Raw genomic sequence first — 26,206 nt, forward strand, 5'->3', positions numbered from 1 at the left:
TTATTGATATAGCTTGAGTAGTTTGTAAAAATTATTTTATGTTTAAAAAGTAGTTTGTAAAAATCCTTTCTGAAAAAGTGTAAGGTAATATGTGGAAATCCTTTCTAGGTAGAAATGTAGTACTTTGTAACATATCAAGATTGATCTATAAAAGTTGTGTGAAAACCAAGAACGATCTTGCTTTGAACACTTAGTGGAAAATCTCACAATTGTGAGGACTAAATGTAACTCGTGTTGGGTGAACCAGGATATATCTTTGTGTGATATCTCTTCCCTTATCTTTATTTACTTTTTATCTTCTAACTAGTTTTTATATAGATAAGTTAATATTGTTGTTTTTCACTAAACAAGAACGTTCTTCGTTTATAATCAAGATTAATTTTGAGTTAAACATTTTAATTTTTAACAATTTTTTTTTTAAAAAGGGGCAATTATGATTCAAACCTCCTTGCTTGTAGTTAACATTATTACTTCAGTAATAAAACAAACAGTAAAAATAATATAAATATTAAATCTAGAAAATTCAAAAACATATCTATTATTTGTTTTTGAAAGAATAAAAAGGCCAATTTTACGGCCCAAGAAAATCCTACAGTAAATAGGCCCAACTAATGAACCATTGACTGCAGTGAATGGTATAATAGCAAGATACCAACTTGAAAAAGAAAATAATGATAATAGCAAATAACAAAGTTATTAGATTCTGAATTCTTGAACTGTAAAGGGTAAAATAGGAAGAAAATAATAACAGAGCAACAAAACAATGGCGATGATGGAGGGTGGTGATAGCAGCAACGCAGAGGAATTTGCTGTGGGTTGTTTGCTTTCGATCAGAACAACGTTAGGAGATGAATTTGAAGGTCAAGTTGTTACCTTTGATCGACCCTCCAACATCCTCGTACTCCAAGAAGGTTTCAAACATGGCCCTCGTCGAAATATTAGGCTTTTGAAAGCTAATTATATAAAAGATTTCACCTTTTTAGGCCAAGCTCAAGACCCACTTGATCCACATGATTGTTACGTTGATCTTAATGTTCTTCAATCAAGGGAAGAACTTGCCATTAGGTATTCTTCAAAATCTATTTTAAAATTCCCAATTTTTTTTTTTTTATTTCTAATTTTTTTTTTATGACTTTGGTGTGTGATTTTGATTTTTGATTTTGTTTTTTGGGTTTAGACAAGCAGAGGCAGATGCTGAGAGGATTGGAGTTGGTGTTACCAATGAGGCACAGAGCATCTTTGATGCTTTATCTAAAACGTAAGTTTTGAATTTGATTTGTTTGAATTGAACTTAAGTAGTGTGGATCAGAGCATTGTTTTGAATTGCAGTCCGCAATTGTGGCTGCAATATTGTGGATTTTATAGTCGCAATTTAGGCCACATCAGCTGCATTTGTCTGTATTTTCCCAGAATATAAATTTGATCTCAACCACAGTTTAAAAGAAGCATACTCACTATTATGTCAATTTTTTAATTCATCACTGGTAAGGATTTCATTTTAGTGTGACATAACCCTAGATTGGATTAGTTTTTAACTTATATAATTATAAGAGATTTTATTATGTAAGGGTATGTTTGGATTGGTGGTATGTAATGGAATAAAGTGGAACAAAATGAAATTGAAAGCAACCGAGTGAAATAGAACATAGGACACATTCCATTGTTTGAGTATTTTACTATGGAATAGAACAAAATTTGGATAGAAATTAACTGAAATGGATGCCACAACTTTCCATTCTATTCCATCATTTTATAAATATCCAAACAACGAAATATCATATCATTCCGTTATATATCATTAATCCAAACATAACATTAAATAATTAGTTAGTTTAAATAGATAAATATTTATTTCAGAATCTTAGCACTAAAATTGTGGTTGGTTTAAAAATTAAATATAACAGAAGTATACTTGGATATGTAACTTTTGAATAGGTTTACTTTATAAGACCAAAAAGAAACTGTGAAATCAAATAATGAAATTGCAGAAAAACAACAAAGCCATATCAAGGCATAACAGTTGTCTCTCACAGCAACCCTAAAAACATAATATTTACAATTTAAAACCAGTATATATTGCAATGCATAAATAATTAAATCAGATACTGAATATTATTGACCAAAATTTTACATTTTAAGGCCAAATCCAATAGCAAGTTTTGTAAACTCTGCTAGTCAAATAGAGAATTTTCCTTAGGTTACTTCCTGGCTTGCATTATTTAGAGTGACTGTAGGGCTTCCTTTTTAGGGGAAGACAATTCCCTTTTCGTTGTAAATGTAACATATGTTTCACTGTTTTTTAATCATAAAATATTGTACACCTTTGTGTTATAGTTATGTTAGGTGTTCCAAGTGTTCCCATGTCCCGGCACCGTATCGATTGAATCATGCAAAGAGATGTCCAAACAAAATGTGAGGGGCAGGGGGACTTTTTTTTTTGTTGGTCTAAAGAGAGAAAGAAGATACTTGATCATCTGTCTTGCATATACCTTTGTTTTCTAGAACGTTTCTTTTTTTTTCTTTTCCTTTTTCAAAAGTCTTAAGTTGAAATGTTAAGATGCAAGCATTATATGTAGTTTGTGGAAGTCAATTAACGTGTCGCTGTTGTGTCGGTGTCAGACACCGGGATACGACTTTGATCAGAAGTGTTGGTTCTACAAGTTTACTGCAGTATATATTGTGGTAGAATGTTCTTGACATGATTTAGTTCCTTCATCCATCATCAATAACGCTGCTCTGGTCCCACAAACTGTTAAGGGCACCTTTTTGCCTTGGAATTGTCAGCTTTCTAAATGTTTTATACTTTTCTTAATAGATATGAATATGATTCATGAACTAGTTGTCTAGTATTACATATTACTTTTCCTTTTAACTGATGGCGTTAACATGTAACCAGGCTTCCAGTCCGCTGGGACAAGACCGTCATAGTTGTGATGAACGAGGTGCGTGTCAGCAGTCCTTATCACTCTGAATGTGTGATTGGAGGTACGCCTGCTGCAAATGACCGGGTGAAGAAAGTGGTAAATATCATCCTTTTGAATTTTCTTTAGTCTTTTAATAAGTGATGTCGTGTAGAAAAAGTTTGTATTAATAATAGCACAATAGATTTGTATAAACATCACATGCATAAGACTGGTTGTCCTTGCGGCCTTATGATTCTTTATTATATAAAAAGAGAACAGCAAAATGAAAACTCTGTTTTCCTTCTATATTTGTAAAGCCTTTCATGTTCAGCAATAATTCTTGTCAGCTAGTATACTTGGTTTGATGTTAATTTCCTTTTTTGCAGCTTGAGTTTGAGAGGAAGAGGTTGCAACTTCGTGGTCCTGGTGGTCAGTAGAGCTACAAATTTACATCCTATTATGCTCAGGAAAATACCTCCAAGGACAAAACATGATGCGTGTATTGGTTTTAACAAAATCTTGTACGAGAGGGTTTTCCAAGGCGCATTCCTGACTTCAGATATCTTTTGATTATCTGCTCTCTTGAGCCCTCTCAGGTTCTGTCTTTGCTTATGGAGTTTCATTTGAGGCATTTCCCTCAGATTCTTCTTAGGAGTGAATGCCGAAGCTTGTGATTTATTGTGTGTTAGACTTAGAACCCAAAAAAGTGACTAGGTTTATATAATTTATGTGTTTGACATTGGCAAGATGAACCAATTTCAATGAGTTTGACCAATTCTTTGGATAAATTTGAATCTCGGGTTGTTTATTCATTATACCGTCTGTCCCTAAATATAGGACCCTATTTATCAGATCACAAAATTATGTTGATAGTAATTATAGTTGGTTGCAGAAAAATATGTAAATTAATTAGGGTTATGTTAGTAAAGAAATAATTAATGTAGTTAAAAATTCAGTGAAGTTCTTATAAAAAAGGACAAAGAAATTTATCAAGAGTCTTATATTTAGGGATAGAGGTAATATTTTTTAAAAATTTGGTGGTATTTGGGATAGAGGTAGAAATCAATTAGGAACAAAATGTGTGAACTAATTGTTTGGGTTACTTATAACTGTTTATGCAATCAAAGAAACAATTTGTGTAAACTTGGTAGAAATAAATAAAAAATTATGACAGTAAGCTATTTGGAGAAATTTATGAAAATAAACTCTTATACTTGTATAAATTAATCCTTTTGCTGAAAAGTTGAACTGAACCTTTTCAGTAAGTTTTGAGTGGTTCATATAGTTGAGTCCAAATGAAAACTTATCAACAATGTTTGGGGTTTTGGGTTCTTTGTATTGTATGGAACCCAATGATATTGCTTATTTAGTTTTTGATGTACCCAAAAAGAAGATTCTACTAAACTACTAAATGTACATGTTTCAATTTTGAAAAGAAGAAATGGTTTAGTTTGTTTTTAGACGACATTACATTCTTTTCTAACTCTTGAAAGACATAATAAAGCCGTTTTTTTTGTGCTTTTTAGTTTATTTTCAAAATATTATTTAACAAAAATTATTTCGAAATAGTTATTTAATTACTATAAAACTGTTAAACATATTTTTATTTAACTATGTTTTCAAAAAATCAATCAATAAATCTCAAATGAAAAAAAAAAAAACTTAAATGAAATATCAATAAATCAAAATTTCGTGGTGATATATTTATGTACATGGTCAGTGACCAAAGGAGATACAAAAAAGTTAATCTACCTTGTTTGGTAGCATGTGAGATGATGAAGTTAAAGGAAGAAACCTGTTATTGTGTATACCTCTTTTTCAGCATTTGTCAGACATAATTTTATATGGGAATGCGTTATAAATTGGACCACAACCATATTTTTCTTTCGTCCACATAACAATGGTGGAGTGATTTCTTCTATAGACTTTGATAAAAATGAAGAGTAATCATAGGTCAAACAGAACTGGCATTTTTTTCAAAACAATGTGTAGCCGAAAGGAATCTAAAGCACCTTTGGTAAAAGTTGCAAAATAATTTGTAATCCCTCTACTACACAATTAAGGAAAACAAAACAAACAAAAAAAACTCAACGTTTCATAAAGAAGAAAGAAAAAGAGAATTAAATAAATTATGAAAAAGAGAATTAAATAAATTATAAAAAAGAGAAATAAATGAATTTGGAAGAAGAAAAAGTAATAAATAATAAAAGGGTTCGGTAGGAAAAGAAATTGTTTTATTAATATTGTAAAATGAGAGACAATTTTTTTTTTCTAAAGTAATTTATAAATTGTTTTTTTCGAATTTTTGAATTTAAATTTAAGATATAATGTTAATAAATATTTTCTTTAAAAAAAGCGAACAAAGTTAGTAATTATTAGTAGTATTAGTTAGTATTGTTTTTTTTTCACCCAGATTTAAACTCGAGTCCTTCAATTCTTTAACTCTTAATTTAAACTATTTGAGTTATTTGTAAATTATTTTTAAATTATTTAATACAATTATTTTAATATATTCTTCATTTAATTTAAAAATATTTAATTTGAATATTCAGATATTTAACAATATTTTGATATCTAATATGATTATTTAGATAATCTAACATTATAGTATATTATTTTTCAATTTTATTAAAATAATATCTTTAAATATTTTAAACATTAATGCAAAAATGTTTATATTATAAAAAATGTGAGTAGATTTATGATTTAACAAAAAAAAACTTTAATATTATAATATATTTAAATAAGTAAATCAATTTGATAAGTCTAATTTTTTTTTCAATGATATTAGTTTGAATTTTTTAACTAAATAGATTTTTTTAAAAACTTTGTAGTTTAGTCTAATATGGATCTATGGACTAATTTATAGATCCGTGTCGGTAGGTCTAATGCACTACCATCATATATATAAATCTACTCATTTATATATTATTTTTATCCCTAAATATATAACTTTCTTCAAAAAACACTTGATGTCAGTTTCATATGTCCCTTTAAAATTTCAACTGCAATAACCATTTATTTAACAAAATGTCTCCAATTATTTTGATTTTATTTGTAAAACAATAGTTACCAATAAGTATTAAGAATATAGGAAATATAATATTAATTGTTAGCAATTATGTAATACCTTCGTATAACTTATTTAACAAATATTTATATTTAAGAACGAAAATTAGTGCCATCATAAAAAGTATTTAGATCTTCTAAGGCAGTACCGGAATCTTCCATAAAACAAATGAGGTATCGATTTCGTTGTTAGAAATGCTAAAAACTTGGTGGTGGATGGATTCCATGATGCCATTACTGTGGAGGCTTTGAATATTCTTTTACCGATTGGTTTGGTTCGAGATTTTGGTTTGAAAATTAATTTTATAAATTTAATTTTGTTCAAAATATATGTTTAACCAAAATTACTATAATCGGTACTTTTTTAATTTTGTTCCAAATATATGTATAACCAAAAGTAACAAAATCGATATTTATAAGTATAAAAAAATGTTTAGTTGTTTATTTACAACTTTAACCACAAAATTCACATTATATTATGATAAAATATATACTCTTTTTAATAAATATATATTTTAAAGTATATTTGATTATATAATTCAAACAAATTTTATTTTATAAAATAATATTTGAAGAAAAAATATGTAAATATAAATTACGTTAGAGAAACTTAATTTTAATTACAAGTATCTTTGCAAAATGAAATTCATTGAATAATATATTTGCAAACATTAATCTAATCATATATTTAGTCTTTCCACTCTAAATCTATTAAAATTATCCAATAATCCTTCTATTATTTAATAAAAAACATTTAGAATAAAAATAAATTTTTAGTAACTTTCAAACATTTTCAAAACAGAAAAATTCAGAATAGCAATTTTTTGAAAAGCTGAAAAATAAGAAACAATTCTGAAATGGAAAGGTTAGTGTCGGTCAGGCCACGTAACACTTGATGCTATCAAATAATTTACCGCTCTAACATGTATTTATTTACAGAAAAAATTAATTATATTTTATGTAATTCTTGATACTTTTAGTTTAGAAATTTTCAGAATATATTTTTTCAGACTTTTTATTTATTTAAAAAATCTGTAATACATTTATGTTCCAAAATTTTAAATTTTGATATATTCAAAATTTTAAACTTTTATAAAAAATATTTTTTTTTACAATAAAATTATATTCTAAATTTTTGAAAATAATAAAATTCAGTAAAGATGAAAAATTTAGAAGAATTTATAATCTATTTGTCAAAAAAGTATTATTAGCGTCAGCAGATCCACACAAATCGGAATATGTTTCTCATAGATATATTATTTATAAATAAAGTGGAGGGTAAAATTGATAATTGTTTTGCCCATCACAATTCTTCATATGTAAATGGGTGCTCATCTCCTTCGAGTTTAAACTTGATCATTGATTAATAAATGTTTCTTTTATTAATTATAAAATATTTAAGATTAGATAGAAAACTCCTCTCTTTCTACATGCAACTTATTTTTATAACAATTTCTATGTATATGTGCAGGAATATCTTCTAGAACGTTCTGACTTAATGCACCATTCTCTTATATTTGATACTCAAAACACCGTTAGATTTCTTCATGCCAAAGAAAAGGATAACAAAATGCAACTTCATTTTTTTAATTAAATTGGTTTGGGTTTTGGTGAAATTTTTTAGCATTGTTTATTATAATAACATTTGTTATATTTTAACATCTCTAATTTTTATATATTTATTTAATATGTTATTTTTTCAATTATTTATTTATTATATCACTAATATACATATTTTTTTTCTTTCTCTCTTTTATATGTGAAATAGATATTTCAACATTCACCAAACATTTTTTTAATAATAATTAAGTGATTGAGCTTAAATAGTTAATGAATTTTAATTAAAAGATAAATCGTTTAAAAAAAAGAAATTCAAATTCAAATCATGATAAAAGGTAATTTTTAATTAGACTTTACTTATCAAATTTTAAATTACTATAACTCATTTTTAAAAAAATTAAAGTTAAAAAAAAGTTTCCGAATAATAGTGAAAGATTATGTAATTGACAAGTTCTTCGAATAAAAAGAGAAAATATTATATAATATCATGAAATTTCATTCTTGTGCTACATCTTTACCCATTCCCCCACATTTCTTAATTCAAAAGTAAAACACATAAGTGGGCGTCAAATTCCATTGTCACAAGTGTTATTGTCAATTAATAAGAGATTTAACTCAAACCTTCATTATTCTTGAATCAATAAATTTTAATAATGATAAAAATTAATTTTTGTTCTATCAAAAAACAATAAATTAATTTTTATTAAATTAAAATTTAATTTAATATATTAGAAAAAAATAAAATAGTTTCAAATAAAATTCTGCAACCTGAAATGTAAAACGATTCTTTTTTAAATTGGTGAAACTGTATTGACTTGACTGCAATTATTCGCAATATCAAATATCATGCTGCCATCACAACCAGACCACTATTTAAAATCTTAGAACGTTTAAACATATCTTGTCAAATAAAAAAATAAACATTTTTTTTTAACTAAACGAGATCCGCCTCTTAACTATGCCGTTAAGAAGACTTTCGATATATGAATCAAACACCATGATCAAATCCCATCGACATACTTCTATCAAGGCCGTGTTAGCCTTGGTAGCCAGTCGGAACATGCATTTAGAGTAGATGGATGTGAAGAAATTATTTCTTAACGGTAGTCTAGATGAAAAAATTTACATGGAGTTGTCAAAGGGTTTTAGTGATACTAAACAAGGTAGACTAATATGTAAATTGAAGAAGTCTTTATATGATCTAAAACAGTCTCCAATACAGTAGTACAAACACTTTGATTCATAAATGTTTCAGATTGACTATAGAAGGTGTGAGTATGAATGTTGTGTATATGTTAAGAGCATTGGTGATGACTTTTTTAGTTTCCTATTAATGTATGTTGATTGATGCTAATCATTTATATGATATAAATGAACTGAAAATCATGTTAAGAGCCTCTCTCATAATAGCTACGTTGAAAAGGTGTTATACATATTTGATATGAGTAATTCGAAGGATACGAGGACTCCATTGGCGACTCACTTTAAGTTTTCGTTGGATCAATATTCAAAGACAAATGTAGAAATTGAGTATATGTCAAAGATTTTGTATGTTAGTGTTGTTAGTTGTTTAATGTATGCTATGGTTTGCACTAGACTATATTTGGCACAAGCTATAAGTCAAGTTTGCAAGTTTGTCCAAACCAGGTAAGCATCATTGGGAAGTAGTCAAATGAATTTTCATGTACTTAAGGGTACATTATGATGTTTAGAAGCAGACAGGGTGGTCTTTCAGTTGTAGGATATGTTGATTCTGATTATGCAAGTGATATGAATGATAGAAGGTTTGCAAGTTTGTACTAGACTATATTTGGCACAAGCTATAAGTCAAGTTTGCAAGTTTGCCCAAACCAGATAAGCATCATTGGGAAGCAGTCAAATGAATTTTCATGTACTTGAAGGGTATGTTATTATGTTTAGCAGCAGACAGGGTGATCCTTCAGTTGTAGGATATGTTGATTCTGATTATGCAAGTGATATGGATGATATAAGGTTTACAATATGATATGTCTTTACCCTTGTAGGAGGACCTATTTGTTGGAAGTCATTAGTTCAATCCATAGTCTACAACTTAAGCAAAATATATGGCAGTAGTCAACTTAAGCCGTCAAAAAGGCTTTATGACTTACAAGGCCAGTGAATTAATTGGGTGTTGAGTTGCATTTCGGTTGCATTATGATAGTCAAAGTTCCACTTATTTGGCAACGAATCAGATGTATCACACCTGAACCAAGCATATTGGTGTGATATCTCACAACATCAGAGAATTATTTGCATTTGGACATATATTACTTAAAAATGTTCATATTTCAAAAAATACAGCTGGCCTGTTGACCTAGCCATTCACCAGTGACAAGTTCAAGCACAACTTGGACTTGTTACATGTTTCTTAGTGTTAAGTAGGAGTTGTACCCCCAATTTTCAGGTGTGAGCGTCATGTAGTAAATCTTCATAGGGTTTGATATTTGGCAAGGTAAAGATTGTTGAGTCTGACTCATTGGTAGTATCAAGTGAACGATTTGGTCCAACTGATTGTTGTGGAGACAACTGGGGAGTGTGGGGGACAATAGCTAGGTAGAATCAAGAAGACAATTTGGCCCAACTGATTGTTGTGGGGGCAACTAGAGGTGCGGAGACGATAGCTCCCTGTGGTATGGTTTATGGATAATGTTGTAATCTTAATTTTATTATTACTATTTAAGCACGCCTGATACTCTGTAAACTCTAATTCATTCATCTAATAAAAATGAACTACATTTGACCTATTATCGAACTACATTTGACCTATTATCGAACTACATTTGACCTATTATCGAAGATGTAGGCATCGTTGACTGAACTTTGTTACCGAATGTCTTGCATTCCTATTTGCGTTTTCTATCTTTATTATTTTAAAATCATGTTGTTGTTCCACCAGAAACAAATACTCAAATACAATTAAACTGATTCCCCATAGTTACTAATCTCCAATCAATGATTTTAGTTGTTGGTCAAGATTATCAGTTGAGATTTCAAGTTCTCAATTTTCCAAAGTCTATGAGTCACACGCATTCTCTTTTCAAGAATGGCTTATTTTTCAACAACACCAAATGTTGAGAAATATTAATTATTTGAAATTAATTCAATAAAAAAGTAAATTATAATGAATATAATTTATATTGTGATCTTAAATTAATTAAATTAATAAATTTTAACTAACTTACAATTAAGATTAATCAATTTGTGACTACTTTTAACTAACTCCAACTAATTCTAACGAAAAATCCATTACAAAAATACAAGAACCCCATTTTATTATTTTTTTACATCAGAAAAAAAGCTATTTATAACTGATCTGCTACTTCCAACTAATTTTGAGATTATGAGTCAAAGGTAAAAATAAGATAAGAGCTTTTGATCATTTGCAGTCAGTGTTACTTACTACTAAATAAGAGCAAAAAGTGAAGAAAATGGTAAACTTTTTGCTGTGATAAAACTGAAATAGAGTGAAGGACATGACTGCCACTAGTTGTTGTTAGTTTCATTGCATACACATTAGACACGATATTGATATTGACATAACTTAAGAAATAAATATCATGATTAAAGGTAAATATATATGCATTGTGTCTATATATATATTGCTATTAGATAAATTCTAAATGTAAGGTTAATAAAAGTGAAGGTCAAGATGCTTTTATGCATACTTTAACTTTACGTGTTGAATAAAAAGAAAAGTTCTCTTATTAAACACAATTGAATAATTGGATTACAATATAGTAGTAAAATGTTAAAGCAATGTAGAAATCAGAGATTCTTTAGGATTTTTAATTTTGTGTTGCTTTAGCAAGAGCTGGCTACCCTTTTCCTTTTCTTCCAAATCTTGAAACTCACTTTTTATTTTTTCATAGCTTCCATGTGGGCCATCCTCTACAACATTTGTTGCATTGCATTACGTTGCTGACAAGTTGTCTCCCTTTAGCACTTGAAATTCTTGTGTGAATTTCCCAAGATTGAAGAAATTATTATTCATTCTTTTTATTTTTCTTCTTCTCTAAGTCTTCCTTCAGCTTCTTCTCTTCTACTATTCACTAAATCTTCACATTACTACTTCTTTGGTGTTTGTGTAGGGTTGTGTTTGTATTACTACTTCTTTTGTGTGTCAGTGTTGTGTTAATGTCAGTGTTGGATAATAATTCATTTTGAGGTTGAGAAGTTGAACAATATTAGTCTATAGTGAAGCTTTGTTTTTGCTCTATTGGGTTGTGAGAAGTTTGAGTTTTGGTTGCATTATTAAGTGCATTGTGGGGTTAAAAAGTAATTAGATATAAGAAGAATGGCTGGAGGGGGAGCTGCACCACAACCAAAGCAAGATGAGCTTCTACCACATCCAGTTAAAGATCAATTACCAAATGTTTCATATTGCATTACAAGTCCTCCTCCATGGCGTAAGTTTCTTATCTTCTTCATTGTAAACCATTTTTTTTATTATACTTTTGTCATTTTCTCTAATTTCTCTCCGTAGAGGATCCTAATCCTTTTTCCGACATAACATATTTTGCTACATTAAATGGTTTCATTAAGAGTAAACCTACAATTCGATCGTTAAATTGTTACTCTTTTATTTGGTTTTTGAATTATAGAAATGTTATAAGTTGTCTCTAAACTATGCTTAATATATCAAGTTAGTTCTTAAACTATCACTCTCCCTTCGAGAATAAACAATCAATTTGATTGTTAGATGTGTAAGACATTATTCGTCAATTTAGTTCTCAAATGTGTTTGGTGTTATTTATTTTCATCTACGAAATTATTAAATGGAATACATACTCAATAATGATTTTGTAATTTGGATTTATTCAAAGATTATAACTATTTCGCCTTAATAGTTAATAGTTAATGACGAAATTGAAGGACTACTCACTTCATCCATAATTATTGAATTATGTTATAATGCTTTGTCCTAAGTTACATTGACATTTTTTTCTTTCTTATGTTAATGAAGCTGAGGCAATCCTACTTGGTTTTCAACATTACCTTGTGATGCTTGGTACAACAGTTCTAATTCCAAGCTCTCTAGTTCCCCAAATGGGAGGAGGAAATGTAAGTCTTTGATTGAAAGAAGCAAATGTTATTAATATTGTTGTATAGTTCATAAATCTAATGAGACTTCAATTATGGTTTGAATAGGAAGAGAAAGCAAAAGTGATTCAAACTCTACTATTTGTAGCTGGCATCAATACATTTTTCCAAACATCATTTGGAACTCGTTTACCTGCAGTTATTGGAGGATCCTTCACTTTTGTCCCAACAACTATTTCAATTATTTTGGCCGGTCGATATAGCGACATTGTAAATCCTCACGAGGTTGGTTTATCACAAATCTAGTTCATTGTTTTTTATCCACAAATGTTAGGATATTAGTTGTTATGTTATGTTATGTTTTATTTTATATTTATTTTATTTTATATTATTATGTAATTATTCTTACTTTTTATGTGACAAATATGCAGAAATTTGAGAGGATAATGAGGGGAACACAAGGTGCCCTTATAGTTGCTTCTACACTTCAAATTGTTCTTGGATTTAGTGGCCTTTGGCGCAATGTAGTGAGGTTCTTGAACATGTCCTATCTAAACTACTTTATAATTTTTTTTTCTCCTTCTTACATTATTTTGTCACATCATCACTAATTTAATTCTTAAATTTTACGTAATTTCAAAATTATTTAGGTCGATCAATTTAATCTTTAAAATTATTTTCAAGAAATAAAAGATTTTTAATTATAATTTTTTTTTTGATAATTTATAAATTTTAATAATTAATTTGTCCGACTCTACAATTAGAGGGACTCAATTAATATTCTGCTATTTTTTTACTTTACAAGTGCCTTAAGAAAATCAAATATAGAAAAATTCAATTAAAAAGTTATTAAAATTTGTATTTTTAACTTTTAGAAATTTAAAATGTTTTTTTCAATGCAAAACTTCTATTTCTTATTCCTTAATAAATGCCTTAAAATTTAATCATACTCAAGGACACATATTAGCAAGACCGTTAATTTAATCATCTGGTTTGGTCTAGTTGTTATATATATTATTCTTTTCTATCTTTATTAACTCTCGATTAGAGATACTAATCCTTTATGTTAATTGGTATTAACATTTTATTTTGGTCAAAACCATAGTTAATCTAGATACAATTTTTTTATCTATTTCTGAAAATTAGTAATTTGTTGTAGCCTCATATTCATGAATAATTTATTGTAATTTTGTTTAGGTTGTTAAGTCCTCTCTCTGCTGTTCCCTTGGTTGCTCTCTCAGGCTTTGGACTGTATGAATTTGGATTTCCTGTGGTATGCATATTTGCAACAAGAAAGAACTAGTCCTTTTTTTCTTCCCAAATTTTATATTTATAATGTGTGATTCTCACTCTCTTGATTTTGGTTGGTTAAATCTAGCTTGCAAAATGTGTGGAAATTGGACTGCCAGAAATCATCATCCTAGTAGTATTTTCACAGGTAATTAAAAAATTTAGTTTCTAAGGTACACGACGATCGATAATAATTTAGAAAAACAAACATAATTAAATGTAATCACACCTGTCAGTGTAGGACATCAGACACATATTCAATCTGTCGACGTTAATTACATTGTTTATAAGTAGGCTATAGTTTTGTTAGTTCTTTGTTTTCATTTTTTTATCCAAATTAGAAATGTTATTTTTAAGCAGTGACATGTTTTTTGCAGTACATTCCTCACATGATGAAAGGAGAAAAGCCAATCTTTGATCGGTTTGCAGTTATATTCTCAGTGGCAATTGTGTGGCTTTATGCTTATTTTCTTACTATTGGTGGAGCTTATAAAAATTCAGCACCTAAAACTCAAATTACATGTAGAACAGATCGTGCTGGAATTATAGGTGGTGCTCCTTGGTAAGGATCATGTGGTTTTTCCAATGATAGAAATATTGTATTTTCTCTATGAACATAATAATTTGAGTTTATTTTATCTTCTGTTATAGATTATCCATAAGCACGTAATTAAGTTGTTTATCCAAATACAATTGCTTACAGAATACATTTTGCAGGATAAGAGTCCCATATCCGTTTCAATGGGGAGCACCAACATTTGATGCTGGTGAAACTTTTGCTATGATGGCTGCTTCATTTGTTGCTCTAGTTGAGGTTGGTTTATTTTATGTTTGTGAACAATATATATGCTTTGTTTGTTTGTTGAGCAAGAGTAGTGGTTTCTGAATTTATACATTCTCTTAAAGCTCATGCATATGTGATAACTAATTTGCATATTGACATTGTTAGAACCCATAATTCAACTCTAAAGAAAACAGATAAATAAATAGATACAAAAATACAAACGATTCATCACACAATTCGACCAATTATGCCTACGTCTTTGATAGTTGAGTGACCGACAGTTTTTCTATTATGCAATGCTTAAACAATATAGTTCACTCCGCTACACTACACTCTAGCTATGTCCATTTATCAGTAAATATGAGCCATACCGAACATAAAGCTAGAATATATTTGTACCAAAACTTGAAACATGTAACTAAGACTAATGTCATTGTATGCTCTCGAGAATCTAACAATTCCATTTTTCTATTGTACTTGATAAATGAATGACACGTTCAGTCTCTTTTCCTATCATATCAATGGACTTTAAGGAAGTAATCAAATTGTGCTAGTGCATGATACTATGATAATTTACTTGTTCCACAGTCAACTGGTGCTTTCATTGCTGTGTCAAGGTATGCAAGTGCAACACCAATTCCACCTTCAGTTCTTAGCAGAGGCGTAGGTTGGCAGGTAAATTCAAATTATGAGTTTTTTCTTTTACCTTTTTTTATTTAGATTATGTCATATTTTCATATGTTTTTTAATTTTTTATGATTATCTATAATTATTATTTCTTATATACTAGGGAGTGGGAATAATGTTATCTGGGATCTTTGGGACTGGGAATGGATCATCAGTTTCTGTGTAAGATTTTCAATTCAAGAAATTTCATGTTATCTGCAAGTTTTTTAAACAATGTTTGCAGCCTCATTTGGGTCGTGACATTGCCATTTTTTATGTTTATGTGACCGCAACACAATTGTTTTGTCCTAGTAGTGTACAAATGTTATACAACATTATTGGTTTTTTTTTATATTCAGGGAAAATGCCGGACTCTTAGCATTGACGCGTGTAGGAAGCCGAAGGGTTGTTCAAATATCAGCCGGATTCATGATCTTTTTCTCGATTCTTGGTAAGATTTTCTTATTGGCAATCAATGAAGCACTGACACAATACAACCAAATACAATATTGACACATAGTAATACATTGATAAAAATTTAAGAAAATATAAATAATTGAGTATAATCACATGAATCAGTATGATGTCAATGTCAGACAACCAACACGCGTGTCAAAGATATGCATCTTCAATTTGAAGTGTCATATAGCTGACGATTCTCGTGTGCTTTGTTTGATGTTTTCTTGTTGAACTTGAACCTGGAATCTTGTTATTAATGAATAATTATATGCAGGAAAATTTGGAGCTGTTTTTGCTTCAATTCCTGCACCAATAGTTGCAGCATTATATTGCCTTTTCTTTGCTTATGTGGGTATGTATTATTATCAATTTAAAAAAATTGGACTATTTATTATCAAAATTTAATTCAAAGTATATTTGCTTACTTTATTTATGTCAACAAACACAGGGTCTGCAGGCCTTAGCTTCCTTCAATTTTGCAATTTAAACAGCTTTAGAACAAAATTCATCTTAGGGTTCTCAATATTCATGGGGTTCTCAATACCACAATATTTCAATGAGTACACAGCATTTAAAGGCTATGGTCCTGTACACACGCGAGCAAGATGGGTATTTATATCTTTCTCCTTTCATTTTGATGCAATGCAAGAATTTTTTTTTTTAAAAAATAGTAGAAGTTGTTTTGTGTTTGTCCAATGCAATAAAAATCACTTTTTTTTTTTTAAATAAGGGTTCATTTGTTATAGATTTAAAAAAAAAATTGGAATCTCATAATTTAAAGATTATCTTTTAAAGAATTTTAAGAAAATCAGAAGTTGTTATGTGTTTCTTCATGATAGTGAAAATCACATTTGAAAAAAAATCAATTATAAAAAATATTTTTTTTAGAAGCTACTGAAAACAATTTCTCAAAAAAAATCAAATTTTAAATTAGTTTCATATCTTTATCTTTTAAAGTTGTAACAACCAAATACAAAATTTTAAAATAATTAATTTTAAAAAAATAGTGATTATTTTACTAAAAAAACAGTGACAAAAACAATTTAAATCAATTATAAAAATTGATTTTTATGAGAAGTTATTCAAAACAATTTCTTTTTAAACAGTTTCTAAATTATTTTTAGATTTTAATTGTTTTTACACTGTAATAAACAAATGAAAAATCCAAAAATTAATTATTAAAAAAAATGTTGTAACAAAGAGCCCATAGTATATTATGCACTCTTATTGTTGAAGAATAAAGTCTAGCATTGGAAAAAAAATAAAGAGAACTCCTTAAAGTTAATCATGAGCTATTTCATTTCAACTATAGAGATTCAACTTTTAGAAAAGTCAATGGTTGACGAATATTTTTTCTTCCTTTTGATAGTTCAATGACATGATCAATGTCCCATTTGCATCTGAAGCATTTGTTGCTGGTTTATTGGCAATGTTTTTGGATGTAACATTGCGCAAGAAAGAAAATCAAACACGTAAAGACAGAGGAATGCATTGGTGGGACAAGTTTCGCTCATTCAAAACAGATACAAGGAGTGAAGAATTTTACTCTCTTCCTTTTAATTTAAACAAGTTTTTTCCTTCGGTGTAATAATTAATTACACTCTTAGAAGTTGCATGATGTTAAGGTATGGTTGTGATTTTCTTCATTCTTAACGTAGCAATATGAATATTGTCATTTTGTAGTAGCTTGTTTATTGGAGAATGACGTAGTTATTTCTGTAATTTAAATTATTTAAAAGATATAATACAAATTATGGTGTAAAAAGTAAATAAACTTTAGTATTAATTGGTTTAAGAGTGTGAAATCGTTCTTTCGAAAAACAAGCATGGTTTGTTGGTCTTGTATCAAGTAGCCATGAATCAAACCTACTAAGATTGTAGATATGAATATTACGGATGAAATGGTTAAGGTTGGAAATGGAGGTCATTAAGCATGGTTAATTTAGTCAACTGTTTTTATTATATAGAAATAAGAATATGTACTCTTTATTCTTATCACATTATTCCTCTAAATACATTAATGTTGATCTTTTTAACTTTCCATATCCCAATTATATTATTTATTTTGTATTTTTTGGGTGACACTGATAACACTTGAATCTAAAAATGTATTTATATTCACAATAACATTGAGAGATTCACAATTTCACCATATTCTTATTGTTTGATATATTGAGTAGTATTACTATTATTTTATTTACTATGTTGGTGAATCCAAGTAAATTAATTATTCATGTGCAAACTCATTAATTAGATGGTTCAGATTTATTCAATATGAATGCTTAATTATTTTCATATGATAATTGCAAATAATGTTATTACTATTTCATTACTTTTATTACTTAAATATTATTACTATTTTTTATAATATGTATATTGTTTATTATAATGGACAATACTATAATTCTATAAATATTAATAATTTACATACAATTATTGTCCATCGCAAAGGTCTAAGACATGTATGTTTCTCACAAATTTTTGAAGTAACATTAGTTCTCTTTTAATGATTGTCAATCTGTTGTTTCTTGCTCCCACCAAATATATTGAGTGCGGCTATCATTTTGTTCCATAAAAATAGTCATGTTAGCTCTTGTTATCCACTACATTCCTACGTCATCCCAACTTTTAGATGTCTTCTTCAAACAACTAGTTAAGAATTTGTTTTTCAAATTTCGCTGGAAGCTAGGTATGTATCCAAATTCAAAATCCCTTGATATGTGTTAACTCTAAAATTAATATGGACAAAAAAAAATTCAATAAACACTAAATGTGAAGATATCACGCTTGCAACAAATATGAAAACCTATTCTTTAACTAGTGGTAGCAACTATAAGGGCAAAAGTCTTGAATCAATAACATAAGAAAATGGTTGATCATGTACTTCTATTTTTCATATATAAAAGGTACTTATTAGTCAAAAAAATTCAACGATTCCATAATTTCTTTATTATGAGATAATAGCAAATGAAAATGAGCTTATGAGAAAATCTACTATGACAACTATAATAACGATGGAAGGAAAGATCGAAATAGAGATTTGAGAAAAAGATAAGCACAATGGTTCTTTCCAAATAGAAATGTCAATTAAATAAAAAAAGAAAAAGAGAAAAAAAATCTTCAAGGATAAAAAAAAAAGATTTTGGTTTGTATTTCTTCAATGCATAACAAAATGGTAGATAAATGTCCACCATATTTTGAGTTAGAATCTAAGTTGGGATCTCTATATGAGTTTGTCAATAAAAAATATTTCATAGAGATCCACTTTTATGCATATATGATTCATTGCATATAAAAATCTAGTTAATTCACTAAGTAGTTGATTAACAATTTCAATTATAAAAAAGGGGGTTTAAATTATAATTGTTCTTTTTTAAAAATATTTGTTAAAAAATAAAACGTTTAACTCAAGATTGATCTTGGTTACAATTGAAGAACGTTATTGGTTAGTGAAAAACAACAATATTAACTTATCAATATAAAAAGTAAATATAAATAAGAAAATTGATATCACACAAGGATATATCTTGGTTCACCCAACACGGGTTACGTCCAGTCCTCACAATTGTGAGATTTTCCACTAAATGATCAAAGCAAGATCATTCTTGATTTTCACACAGCTTTTACAAATCAATTTTGATCTGTTACAAGGTACTACCTTTCTACCTAGAAAGAATTTCCACAAGTTACCTTACACTCTTTTAGAAAAGATTTTACAAACTACCTTTTAAATCACAAAAGGATTTTTACAAACTACTCAAGCTATGTCAACAATATAGCTTTGAGTTACAAAATAATGATTTTTGAGATTGTTAGAATCTGAGTATGCTCAACTCGTGTTTGAGAATAGATTCTAGATTTTAGAACTCAATGAGTACTGATTCTAATATCAAACTAAGAACATAGCTGAAACTTAGAAAATGATTGAGAAGCTCAAGAGGGTTCGAGTATGATTGAATGAGTGATGTATTACTTTTCACTTGAAGCTCTAATATGTTTTTCATCTTGAGGCTTTATTTTTAGGCTTCAAGAGAGCTTATGACAGCTCATTTGGCCGTTGGAAATAGTCCAGTTTTCATGAGTAAGTAAGTGGATAAGATCAGCCATAAAGCAAGAATGTTCTTAATGAAAACATGAATGTTCTTGTGAACCAAGAACAGTCTTCGAATTTGCATTGAGATGAACTGACTTTTATTCTGATTTTGACAGTTGTCTGAAGTGATCTCGTGCCTTGAATCATGTGTGGAGGTGATGTGGATTTGAGTGCTTCTACATGAGATTGAAGATCTAACCAATTGATTTCTTGAGATAAAGTGGTAAAATAAAAGGAAAAATAAACAAACAAAGATGGATTAGATTGAGAAGATGAAGAAGGCGTCATAATGAAGGATGATTGATATTGGGCTTACATCACTTAACCAAAATTATTACAATTCAAATTAAACACAAATAAAACTAAAAACTATTATAAAGTCTTGACTTGAAATATTCTTTGTTTTTTCTCCTAATTAGCTCTTTTTATGTCATCATCATTCCCTCCTTCTTAGTAGAAATTCGACCTCAAATTTAGTTCAATCATAACCTACAAGAAGAAAAAAACACAAGTCAAAGACATGAAGAACAATGTTAACGCTACCACCGGGGTCAAATGGAAATTGTGAAAAACCACTAAACGCGTCAAGTAGTTGAAGCACAATTCCACTTTTTGCATTCAACAATCCAACATATTCATTTCCAATATAAGGAGTTTTCAAGATAGAGAAAAAATAATACCTCTTGAAATTGACATTAAGTACCAATGTTACCTTCCTTGGATTGGAATTGGAGACGAACAAGAAGTTACTTTGTATTTGCAAAGGCTTAACCGCAAGTTAAGCATGGACATTCATTTTATCATAAACAAATGAATGTTCTTTTTGAAACAAGACAAGTCTCTCAAACAACATAGGAGTACCATATGGAAATTTAAAACATTTTTCACTAAAAGAAAGAGTAAGGAGAGGTGTAGTAGTGCAACTATCAACTAATTCTACATACAAAATGATGTGGATTTGAGTGCTTCCACATGAGATTGAAGATTTAATCAAGTGATTTCTTGAGATAAAGTGGTAAAATAAAAGGGAAAAGAAAGAAACAAACATGGCTTAGATGAAGAAGATGGAGAAGGCGCCACAATCAAAGATATGATTGATAAGCCAATGTGGAATCGCCACAATGGTAAGGAATCCATTGATAAGATTCATGCAAACTCTAATCAAAGAACTCAAAGAGGAGACACATCTCACTCACAATTCTCATTAGAGAAATTCTAAATTCATTTTCAAAGTTATCCAAAATGAGACTCTAAGTATTTAAAGGATTTACCTTATTTCTAGAATGGGCCAAAAGCCAATTCTCTAGACCCATATTGGGCTTACGCCACTTAACTAAAATTATTACAATTCAAATTAAATACAAATAAAACTAAAAACTATTATAAAGTCTTGACTCAAAATATTCTTTGTTTTTCCTCATAATTAGCGCATTTTAGGTCCTCATCATTCCCTCCTTCTTAGAAGAAATTCGACCTCGAATTTAGCTCAACCATAACCTACAAGAAGAAAAACACAAGTCAAAGACATGAAGAACAATGTTAACGCTACCACCAGGATCAAATGGAAACTGTGAAAAACCACTAAATGTGTCAAGTAGGTGAAGAACAACTCCACTTTTTGCATTCAACAATCCAACATAATTATTTCCAATATAAGGAGTTTTCAAGATAGAGATAAAACAATACCTCTTGAATTTGATATTAAGTACCAATGTTACCTTTCTTGGAGTGGAATTGGAGACGAACAAGAAGTTACTTTGTATTTCCAAAGGCTTCAACGCAAGTTGAGTCTCATGGACATTCCTTTTATCATAAACAAATGAATTTTCTTTTTGAAACAAAACAAATCTCTCAAACAAATTAGGAGTACTATATGAAAGTTTAAAAGATTTGTCAATAAAAAAAAGAGTAAGAAGAGATGTAGTAGTGCATCTATCAATTAATTTCACATGTAAATATTTACCCTTCATAGAAAATCTCAAGATACTAACTTTATTTTTAACATAAGAGTAAGTATTTAAGTTTACAAACAAATGCTTCTTAAGAATCCCAACACATTCTTCAAATTTTTTGTCATGAACGAAAGTTACTTTAGAAAGCACAACAACACATTTATCAAGAAAATCATTCAAGTCTTGGCTCATAATTCTCAAATCAAGTTTAGAAGAATAATATGGATTAAACACATGATGCATCATGGTTTCAACTTTCAAATGAGACTTATGGAAATAACACAAGTTAGGCATTTCAACATTAATATTTGCAAATATATCAAGCATAGGAGGAAGAAATTTGTCAAACAATTTAAGAGAAACATGAATTAAAGTAGTAGAAGAATTAAAGTTGCTATGATTCAAACCAAGATTTTTCTTGTAAAGATCCTTTTGAGAAATATTTGGCCAATTACCTTTAACTTCAATGGATTGTGAGCATTCCTCTTTTGGAGACCTATTTTCAAGCTTTTGAACATAAGAATCAACAAAGTTAGGAAAATAGTTAGACGCAATTTCTTGCTCTTTGTCTCTCAAATTTTGTTCCACTTCACATTTCTTTTCTTTAATTTTCATTTCCTCTCTCATGGCTACCCTTTTTTTTTTTTCTTCCCTATTTCTCTTTCTTTTCTTTGATTTTCTCTTTTTTCTCTCAAGACTAGTTTCTCTACTTTTCTTGCCTCTTTTGCATATCCATTTTCATAAAGATATTTCACATACTCCGGATCCAATACAAAATCTCAAATATATTCTTCATATGATATACTTTCCTTTTTTTCTTGTTCCTCCTCTTTATATTCTTTGTGTATTTTTTCTTTTGCATACCTCATATCATCTCTCTCAAAATCTTTTTGCCTCATTGTTTTTTCCATATCTCTCTTTTCATATCTCATTTCATCCTCACCATAATCTCTATATCTTCTTTCTTTTTCTCTATCTCTCATTCCATACCTCATTTCCTCCTCATCATAATTTTCACATCTTCTTTCTTTTTCTTTAAGTTTCCTCTCATACCTCATCTCCTTCTCATCATAACATCTATATCTTCCTTCTTACTTTCAAAACTATCTTTGTTTTTGTTGAGACAAAATCTCAATTTAATGTTTTGATGAAAACAAACAAAAAGTTAATTAAGAATTCTAATTATGATTCTAAGTGTTTTGGTATTTAACATGTGTATTTGAGTGTGTTAAAACAAAGCAGGTTTCATTAAAATCAAAGAAAGCAAAAGCAGTAAAACGAAGATTGATCTTGAAGTAATTCTGGGAAACGAAGAACGATCTTCGTTTTTGGCAGAAACAAGAATAATCAGTTTCTTTGTTAGAGATTGGATCCTAGAAGCTTTATTCATATCATATCTTCATCAAAGAATAAGAAAGGATCAATCTAAGTAATAATTTTTCCAGAATTCGAAGGATCAAAGATATGCTTCATAAAAAGTATAAAACAATATCATTCTTCAAGTGAGGCAATTGCAAGTACAAAGTTGCAAGCTATAAAGTACTCTGCTGATTGTACCTTCAATCTAGACCTGCACACATGACTGAAAAGCAAGCGATCATCTCAGACAACTAACACAATCACAAGTACAAATCAACTCATCTCCAACAAATTCGAAGAACGATCTTGGATGTCAAGAACGTTCCTGGATTTAGCATAAACACTCTTGCTTTTTGGTTGATCTTATTTATCCACTTTTTGCACCTCTACTGCTCCTTCCCAAAGCACTCCTATTGATGATCATCAGCGTCCCTCGAAAAGGACCAAAATGAAAAGGGAATCATCAAGAGCTTATAAGGACATTCCCATAATTTTTGTTGCTCTTCAAACCATCATTGCAAGACAAGCAAAGCATCAAGAATCAAAAGCAAGACTAATCTTCAAAGTTGATGGTTAAAGTAAGCAAGTACAAACTGGACATAAATGATAAAGTCCCTGCATCAATGACACACGTATAGAACAGCAAAGCTTGGCACGCAACAGCTGTCAAAATTCAGTAATCAATCAAAACAGAAACGAAGAACGTTCTTCATTTTCACGGCTTTAATCCAAGAATATTCTGGTTTACAAAGAGCAAAATCTGCTATAACTTAAGATTGATCTGGGTTGTAAAAGTACATCTATTTTAACTACAAAACATCAGTATTCATCACAGAGGAAGGTAATAATCTACATAAGATTGTTTTGGATAGATTCGATCAAAGAGGATTAATAAAGGCAAAGAAAAACATCAAGATCAATCTCCAAATTGATGAGCTATGAGAAAGGACAACCATGACAGCAAGGACACTGCTGCTGCACCTTTTTACATAAAACACTTCATGTTTTTGAGACAAAGGACTGACACACAACAGCTGTCAAAATCCAACACTCATACAAAACACAAAATGAAGAATGTTCTTGTTTTACAAAAGAACATTCTGGTTTTAATTCTCTTTTAAGTACAGAATTAAAAGAGATAATTTTCCACAGTATAAATCACATATTAAAGAGTATCAAGACTACTCAAATCATTGGTGAAGTCAAGAACTCGAGATCAATGCCCAAAGGTGAAAAAACAGCCTCAAGACTGATCTCCAAAGTAATGAGTTGTGAGCAATGACACAAGTACATTGTACTTACAATATTCTACAGAAAGTTATGCATAAACATGACTCAAAACAGTGCCAAAGGACTGACACACAACAGCTGTCAAAATCCAACACTCATACAAAACACAAAACGAAGAATGTTCTTGTTTTACAAAAGAACATTCTGGTTTTAATTCTCTTTTAAGTACAGAATTAAAAGAGATAATTTTCCACAGTATAAATCACATATTAAAGAGTATCAAGACTACTCAAATCATTGGTGAAGTCAAGAACTCGAGATCAATGCCCAAAGGTGAAAAAACAGCCTCAAGACTGATCTCCAAAGTAATGAGTTGTGAGCAATGACACAAGTACATTGTACTTACAATATTCTACAGAAAGTTATGCATAAACATGACTCAAAACAGTGCCAAAGGACTGACACACAACAGCTGTCAAAATCCAACACTCATACAAAACACAAAACGAAGAATGTTCTTGTTTTACAAAAGAACATTCTGGTTTTAATTCTCTTTTAAATACAAAATTAAAAGAGATAATTTTCCACAGTATAAATCACATATTAAAGAGTATCAAGACTACTCAAATCATTGGTGAAGTCAAGAACTCGAGATCAATGCCCAAATGTGAAAAAACAGCCTCAAGACTGATCTCCAAAGTGATGAGTTGTGAGCAATGACACAAGTACATTGTACTTACAATATTCTGCAGAAAGTTATGCATAAACATGATTCAAAATAGTGCCAAATGACATGTGACAACTCATTCACTCACCCATTCACGTTTTTCCATGAAACCCAAAAGCAAGAACGATTTTCATTTTGTCAAGATCGTTCTAGACAGCAAAGAAACACATGTTTAATTGCTTTAAAATATATCTAACACTTGGGAAGTGTGTCCAATGGATATATTCATTTTAACTGAATTTTCAAAGCCTTTTAACATCTATAAATTGAAGATCAATTGGAAGATGAAGGCAAGAGTTCAATTTACAAATCTACCAACACTTGTTCAAGTAACAAGTCATAAAAACTCTTCAAGCAAACTCCAGCTCTCTTCACTATATCTTTAAATCATTATATACTGAGTTTGCCTTTCATTTATCTCAAACAAGTATTGAGAAGTTTCAAGATTCCAAACACTTTTATCATACACATCATTTGTAACTCAAGTATATCTTTTATGTTAGATTGAGTGTGTTTGTAAAAATCCTTTCAAGGCTAAAAGGTGATTGTAAAAATCCTTTCTAGGTTGAAAGGTGAAGATTATAACAGATCAAGGTTGATCTGGACTGGTGGTGTAAAAACCAAAAACATTCTCCGATTTGAACACTTAGTGAAAAATCTCACGGTTGTGAGGACTGGACGTAACCCAGATTGGATGAGCCAGGATATATCATTGTGTGATCTCTCTATCTCTATCTCTATTTATTTTATGCTTTACAATCAGATTTTATATTGATAAAATTGATATTGTTGTTTTTTAATAACCAAGATCAATCTTCGTTTATAACCAAGATCAATCTTGAGTTAAACTTTCAGTTTTAAACAGGAATTTTTAAAAAAAAGGCAATTATTATTCAAACTCCCTTCCTTATAATTGACATTGTTACTTCAGTTTTGAGAAGGTCTTCCATGATGAGATCTCCTATCTCTTTGATTCACAAACTCTTCTCTCAAGGCATTCATTTGAGTATTTAATATTTTTGTAAAGTGATCCATAAGATAAGTGATTCTAGG

General features: G+C 29.4%; 2 protein-coding genes across 2 annotated transcripts; both read left to right on the forward strand.

The window, feature by feature from the left end:
- The first annotated feature begins 663 nt into the window (after positions 1–663).
- On the forward strand, positions 664–3,691 carry LOC101501434 (uncharacterized). Its single transcript, XM_004509805.4, has 4 exons — positions 664–1,065; positions 1,178–1,258; positions 2,897–3,020; positions 3,290–3,691. Exons 1-4 carry the CDS (start codon positions 764–766, stop codon positions 3,338–3,340), a joined length of 558 nt encoding a protein of 185 aa, XP_004509862.1. The 5' UTR covers positions 664–763; the 3' UTR covers positions 3,341–3,691.
- A 7,668-nt stretch (positions 3,692–11,359) lies between these two features.
- On the forward strand, positions 11,360–17,587 carry LOC101501750 (nucleobase-ascorbate transporter 6-like). Its single transcript, XM_004509806.4, has 14 exons — positions 11,360–11,959; positions 12,517–12,614; positions 12,702–12,878; positions 13,025–13,125; positions 13,791–13,866; positions 13,972–14,031; positions 14,261–14,445; positions 14,601–14,697; positions 15,256–15,342; positions 15,458–15,516; positions 15,693–15,784; positions 16,067–16,144; positions 16,241–16,401; positions 17,162–17,587. The coding sequence occupies exons 1-14, from the start codon at positions 11,848–11,850 to the stop codon at positions 17,378–17,380; spliced, it is 1,602 nt and encodes a 533-aa protein (XP_004509863.1). The 5' UTR covers positions 11,360–11,847; the 3' UTR covers positions 17,381–17,587.
- The last annotated feature ends 8,619 nt before the right edge of the window (positions 17,588–26,206 follow it).

The sequence above is a fragment of the Cicer arietinum genome, chromosome 7, assembly GCF_000331145.2.
Source record: "Cicer arietinum cultivar CDC Frontier isolate Library 1 chromosome 7, Cicar.CDCFrontier_v2.0, whole genome shotgun sequence".
Lineage (NCBI taxonomy): Eukaryota > Viridiplantae > Streptophyta > Magnoliopsida > Fabales > Fabaceae > Cicer > Cicer arietinum.

What these genes read in the sequence shown, in the direction of transcription:
- LOC101501434 (XM_004509805.4), top strand. Translation starts at nt 764, where the DNA reads ATGGCGATGATGGAGGGTGGTGATAGCAGCAACGCAGAGGAATTTGCT. An exon ending in TTTGATGCTTTATCTAAAAC is followed by an intron (nt 1,259 to 2,896) that starts GTAAGTTTTGAA and finishes ACATGTAACCAG; the next exon opens with GCTTCCAGTCCGCTGGGACA. An exon ending in ATGACCGGGTGAAGAAAGTG is followed by an intron (nt 3,021 to 3,289) that starts GTAAATATCATC and finishes CCTTTTTTGCAG; the next exon opens with CTTGAGTTTGAGAGGAAGAG.
- LOC101501750 (XM_004509806.4), top strand. Translation starts at nt 11,848, where the DNA reads ATGGCTGGAGGGGGAGCTGCACCACAACCAAAGCAAGATGAGCTTCTA. An exon ending in ACATTGTAAATCCTCACGAG is followed by an intron (nt 12,879 to 13,024) that starts GTTGGTTTATCA and finishes ACAAATATGCAG; the next exon opens with AAATTTGAGAGGATAATGAG. An exon ending in TCCTAGTAGTATTTTCACAG is followed by an intron (nt 14,032 to 14,260) that starts GTAATTAAAAAA and finishes TGTTTTTTGCAG; the next exon opens with TACATTCCTCACATGATGAA.